The following is a 6,547-nucleotide window of genomic DNA, read 5'->3' as shown; positions in this document are numbered from 1 at the left end:
TGTTCATATTCAAATACACCCTCCAGAGCAATTGTTTCTTTTAAGCGGTACATCATTTGCTCGATTCTAATAAGAATTTCAAATATTCCCGTTTATTATCCTACGTTCTGTTGTCAGTTTATTTGTTAACATGTCAAGCGCTTTATTGTTTATATTGAAAAAGTTTTCATAAGCAGTTCCCAGGTTTCCCATTACAAACTAAATTGCATAATGACGATCACGTTTCTTTTTCACTGATGTATTCGAAAGAGGAAAGAAATGAATTTGATATCAATGTAATTAAAACACACACGCAATCAAATTTGGAACAATTAAAAGCGCGATCAATTATCATTTTTCTTTTTGTTCTCCTATTGGTTTAAAAAGGCGCATCATATCCCCAAACATAGCACTGTTTATAGCTGTGTGCTCATAAATTGCATGCCCAAAAAGAGTTTTCTTTAAATTTGAATACAAATCTAACGTAAGGCGATGGAAAAAAGTTTCCGAGGTGGTAAGGTGTACCCCTTAAATACTCATGAATTTTTCTTCTTGCTGGCTTCGATATTGATACTTTTGGCGATCTTCACATGGCGAATATATAAGTTTGCGAACGTCGTATGGAAAACTTAACTCCCAAGGATATAACTCTGTTCAAGTCGCTTTTATATTAAGAGAAGAAAATTTCTTGTCATCAAAATCCCCAAATTTTGCCGTTGTTTACTGATCACAAATCCTGTCGTGATTACGAAGAAAATTTCGAGAAGTATCTCTTTAAAGCACGTCTTTTAAAATCATTTTCCAGGTCGAATTTTTGACACATTTAATTCTTTTTCCCTACCACCAGCACCAGTTGCAGTTGCATACTTGGCAGATGTGGGATCAAGCAACAATAAACAGTCGAAAAGATTTGACACTATCGGATACGTGTGGGGTACTGAATAACTCTTTATCGGAGAATGCCTGGCGGAGGAGCCCAATGTTAGTGGTAGTTTAATCATGTCAGAGAACTATGTTCAGCTCTGGCCGAAACATTTATACTCATCTCTTTGATTTTAAAAACAAAGGTGATAAATATAATACCGGGTGGTTGAGGCCGATTCGGTCAATTTTTGCGCAGATACTATAGAATCATCTAAAAAATATGCGCAAGAATTTTTATCGTGGTATTCATTGCTGCGATAGATCAATTCTTGCAATCGTTAGGTGGACAGATGGACGGACGTGCATGTTGAGATCGTTTTGGAATTTTACACTGATTGAGCATGTACATACTTTATAGGGTTTCTAAAGCGCCTTCCCCGGTATTGCATGCGTATTAAGGAAATGACTATAAAAAGAAGCAAAAAAAAAAAAAAGAAAGGCGCCGCACGGGACAGTATATAACGCATACATACGACGCTTTAAATAGGCTAACTAAAGATACTTGTTAAATATACGATTGTCCCTCGAAGCTATATGATAGTAATCCAAAGAGCGGTATATTAAAATTTACTATGATTTCTAATCACACACAACCGAATTACTTATCACATGTTAGTTATTTAGCTGAGGCGTCCTAAAAATTCTTTTTTTAACTTTCAAAAATTTTTAAATAAAATTCGCTAAAATAATATTTTTTAAAAAGGCGACATCAAATCATAAAACCAATCACAATCCAGACAATCCCTTTGCAAATGAAACAGAGAAAGAAAGAACTCGGTAGACAGACTATCATAATAATTTTCTAGAGCTCATACCTAAAAACAATAAAATAATTACAACATACTTAGTATTAAGGGAAAGTTTGGCTACAAATGCAGAAATGATATTAAACTCTGACTGACACTCTTGAAAATCAAAGCAAGAGAAAACTGCACGCAGGGGCACATCCCTTTAAGTAGCAGTGTTAAAAAGCTGACATCATGACGAGTTCCTGACATACGCACTTCAGATCTCGAACAGTTTTGTGCAAAAATTTAGATAATAATTTTAAAAATTATTTTGCAATAATTTGCAATAATTAAAGCGAAAATTAAAAATATAACTAAGCATAAATAAATTTTTATAATAAATTATTATAGCAATGCAATCAAGCGAAGAGTCTCCAGAGATAACAGAAACTCAGAACTGTAATTCAGTTAAGTTATTGCCGTCCACCTCAAGTGAGTAAAATGAAATACGATTTAAAGAATTAATTTAAAAAAAAAAAAAAGTCTTACAAAGCTAATAACAAAAGTGTTTTCTCCATTTCGTCAATTTAAGATCGTATACTACATCACGTGCTTTGCGAAGTGTGCGGTGATAATAGTTCGGGCAAGCATTATGGCGTCCATGCTTGTGATGGTTGTGCGGGCTTCTTCAAGCGCTCCATACGCATGTCCAGCCAGTATGCATGCAAATCCGAAAAGCAAGGACTGTGCGTTGTGGATAAAACCAATCGTAATCAGTGTCGGGCTTGTCGCTTGCGCAAATGTTTCGAAGTCGGTATGAACAAGGATGCCGTTCAACATGAACGAGGACCACGCATTTCAACCGTACGTCATCACATGGCCTTATACAAAGATGCTATGAAGGAAGCCGGAAAAATGCCTCAGATATCATCTGAAATTCTTATTAACACGGCGCCGTTGTCTGGCTTTCCCGGTGTGCCAATCCATCTACCTGCGTCACATCTCATGAATTCCAACTTAACGAACACTTTTCAATGCCCGGGCGATTTATCGATATCGCATATGCCTCATTCGCCGGCATATCATCCTCACTCGGCTTTCTTTGGCCACAGTGCGGCCTACATAAACGCCTTCGCCGCTACCCACATATTACCCACACAATCTTGGCCCGAGTTCGAGCAGTTCTACAGAAAATCATGGCCTTACTGATGACATTGAACCACCACGCTTTCTAGCAGCGAACAACAATTAACAACTTTATTGATCATTTTTAATCTTTTTCTTTTTTTTTTTTTTGGAAATGTTAAAAAAAAATCGAAAAAAAGAGAAATGGAAAAAATACAAAAAAAGCAAAAAATAAACGAAAAAGTTTTATTTATATCGATCGGCATGTTAACAACGGCAGTCACTTTGAAAGTGTAGCGGAACAAAATTTTGATTTCAAAATATGTGCGCAAACGTTTTTCTTAAGTGCTATAATCTCATCAAATTAATCGAAGTTATTCTAATAAATAGGTTATGCGGTACTTTTGCAAATACTCTGAGTCTTTTGTTCATTCTGTTTATCCACATGTAGACAAATATATGGACGCACACATAAACACACTCTTTTAGCATCAAACAATCTTATCTCCACTGCTATTTTTTAAGTCAAAGTCTATCTGATCAAGCGCTAGTAAAAAAAAATATATATATATATATATATATTTTCCAACAAAAAGCTATAGTTTTTGAAAAGGTCGTGTAGCGGCCAAGAATTCAATGTGCATTTTACTCTGTTCCCCTGTATACCAGATAACAAGAGCCCAAAGAATAGCCATTTGGTTTATGAATTCCAAAACTGATTCGCTTTGGCTTTTACAAGCTCAAGAATTGTTATGCATTTCATACAGAGCAGGCAAAATTCTGCATCAATCTTGTTTTAATCATTTCTGCACCAGTTTAGAAAGAAAGCCCGCCTTTTCACTTATATGTTATTCATTGATGCAAAGCTGATCACTTGAGAGAATGTATGGAAGATGTGGAAACTAGACTTGATAGACGAGCTCAAAATATGAATGAATGTGGTAAGACGGTGCAAAGGATCTCGAATATGCTTAAGCTAAGTTGTTCATGTGGAATGATATTTTATGAAAACTAATATAAGATAATCGCAAAGTCCCTAAAGACCTTTGTCAGCGATTTGCTTTCTTCACGAATATCAATTTTTATTGGCTTGACTGGGACGGTAGTAGACTTGGCATAAATACTCTTAAGCAAAAAACAATTTTTTTTTTCTATATAGTGATATGTAATAATTTCTCTACGCATGCTAGGATTTCGATTGCCCTTCCTGTGACCTTTCAAGATGAGCTCTCAACTACAATTTCGATTTTGACCTTCGAAAATTTCCAAATTATTATATAAGCGACAAGCAAACAAAGAATGCAATCCAGACAAAGGGGTAAAATAGACTTTTTGCATTTGGAAAAGAAAAGAGAAAAAAACGAGCAGGTAGACCACCATAATTGTTTTCTTCATAGTCTCATAGTTCATAGCTAAATACGTAGTAAAGTAACAGCAACACAAGTGTTAAGTGAAAATTGATGATATTAGCAATTATTGGGAACAAATGAGGAAATGATCTTAAACTCTGACTCTCTTCTAAATCAAAACAAACACCATATTGTGCAGGAATCATTAAACTAAAAGAGAGAGAGAGAGAGAGACAGAAAGAAAGATACACACACACACAAATACAAGTCACTGCCTCTTTGCCTAACGAAGGGGAAGAAAAACGACCAATGAAGAGTGATATTAGGCAACGGGGATGATCATAATGAGCAAGCATATGTGCTTGCTTCGATTTAATGAATGGTACTGCACAGAATTTGCGCATCCTTCTCAATAGGACTATTAAAATGCTGACATGGTGGTGAATTCATGACATATACACTTTAGATCTCAAACAGTAATGGTCGCGTTACAGACAGTGTTAAAAGAGTTAGAGACTTAAAAACGTCATGCAATAAATTCGAATGAATATTAAAATCAAAAAATTTAGTGCAAAAATCGAAAAATTATTACATTTATTACAAAAAAAAAAATAAGAGAAAATATTTAGTCAATATTTCGACAATTGTTTAATAATATATTAGAATAATGCAATCAAGCGAAGAGTCTAACGAGATAATAGATCAAAAATATAATTCTGTTAGATTATCGCCGGCCGCTTCGAGTGAGTAAAATGAAATATCTATCTATCACAAGATTGCTATCGGAAGAAAGCGCTTGGTGTCAATGTCTCCCAGTGAACTAATGAATGTCTTTCTGCTTACTTTCAATTTAAGGTCGCATACTATACCATGTACCTTGCGAGGTATGTCGCGATCACAGTTCGGGCAAACACTACGGCATTTACGCTTGCGACGGATGTGCGGGCTTTTTTAAACGCTCCATACGCAGATCCCGTCAATATGTATGCAAATCGCAGAAGCAGGGACTATGTGTTGTGGATAAAACCCATCGTAATCAGTGTCGCGCTTGTCGCCTGCGAAAATGCTTCGAAGTTGGCATGAATAAGGATGCAGTTCAACATGAACGGGGGCCGCGAAATTCAACTTTGCGTCGTCATATGGCTATGTATAAAGACGCTATGATGGGAGCAGGAGAAATGCCTCAAATACCTCCTGAAATTCTTATGAATACTGCTGCCTTGTCTGGTTTCCCAGGTCTGCCAATGCCTTTACCTGGCGCGCATCCTATACATTCGAGCTTGACTAGTGCCTTTCAGCCACCCGCAGTCCTAGATTTGTCGGTGTCCCGAATACCTCATTCCTCCTTACATCAACATCACCCTGCCTTCTTTGGACCCAGTGCGGCCTACATAAACGCATTGGCCGCTACGCGTATTTTGCCACCGACACCTCCTTTGATGGCTGCTGAACACATAAAAGAGACTGCCGCCGAACACTTATTTAAAAATGTTAATTGGATTAAAAATCTGCGTCCTTTTGCCGAACTTCCGATGGCCGATCAACTGCAACTTCTCGAAGAATCGTGGAAGGAGTTCTTCATCCTAGCTATGGCTCAATACTTGATGCCTCTGAATTTTACACAACTCCTGTTTATCTACGAATCAGAGAACAACAATCGCGAAATTGTCGCCTTAGTGACCCGCGAAGTTCATGCATTTCAGGACGTACTCAATCAATTGTGTCACCTTAGCATCGATGCTAGCGAGTATGATTTCATCAGAGCCATAACATTATTTCGTAAGCCTACTCCGCCGGCAAATGAAGATTTTGCCAACACCTCACTTGGTACGAACGGTGGCAGTCCGAATTCCAGCAGTTCTACCGAATCCCGCGGCCTTATTGAAGGCACCAAAATCATGGCTTTACACGACGAGAACCTCAATGCCTTAATCACCTACATTGCGCGTACGCATCCAAGCCAGCCGACACGCTTTCAAGCGATTATGGCTGCCCTTTCACTGATGACCAAGGTCACGCCTTTCGCAATTGAGGAGCTATTCTTTCGTAAAACTATCGGCGAAATTAGTATCGTACGTCTAATCTCAGATATGTACAGCCGACGGAAAATCTAACTTCAATACATACCGTGGGATATATGTGTCGTTCAGTGCTCTGTGGTGAGCTAAACTGCTGGAGACTGTGATATTACAATTAATAATAATTGTTTGCTTGCATTTGCTTTCTTGGACAATATTCAATTAAGGATGCGAATCTTTAACTCTTTTTATAATCTTTACTCTTTTTTTAATCGTCACTAGCCTCAGTTTTAACTTTTAACTAACTATTCTCTAAAAAGTCGATTCTATTTCTTGATATCACAACTTTTTTATTTTTATGTTAAAAAAAATTGTTAAACCATGCAGGGAACTTAGTTATGTAATAAATAAGTTTTCAAAACAA

The 6,547-nt window shown here is 37.0% G+C and overlaps 1 protein-coding gene across 1 annotated transcript; it reads left to right on the top strand.

The window, feature by feature from the left end:
- The first annotated feature begins 1,973 nt into the window (after positions 1–1,973).
- LOC119634558 (protein tailless) lies at positions 1,974–6,219 on the top strand. Its single transcript, XM_038028789.1, has 4 exons — positions 1,974–2,123; positions 2,224–2,803; positions 4,769–4,848; positions 4,961–6,219. Exons 1-4 carry the CDS (start codon positions 2,045–2,047, stop codon positions 6,217–6,219), a joined length of 1,998 nt encoding a protein of 665 aa, XP_037884717.1. The 5' UTR covers positions 1,974–2,044.
- Positions 6,220–6,547: the final 328 nt, after the last annotated feature.

This window comes from Glossina fuscipes, unplaced genomic scaffold, assembly GCF_014805625.2.
Source record: "Glossina fuscipes isolate IAEA_lab_2018 unplaced genomic scaffold, Yale_Gfus_2 3, whole genome shotgun sequence".
In the NCBI taxonomy this organism is placed as follows: domain Eukaryota; kingdom Metazoa; phylum Arthropoda; class Insecta; order Diptera; family Glossinidae; genus Glossina; species Glossina fuscipes.
The sequence above is the reverse complement of the archived record's forward strand: the minus strand, read 5'-3'. Positions and strand labels throughout refer to the sequence as shown.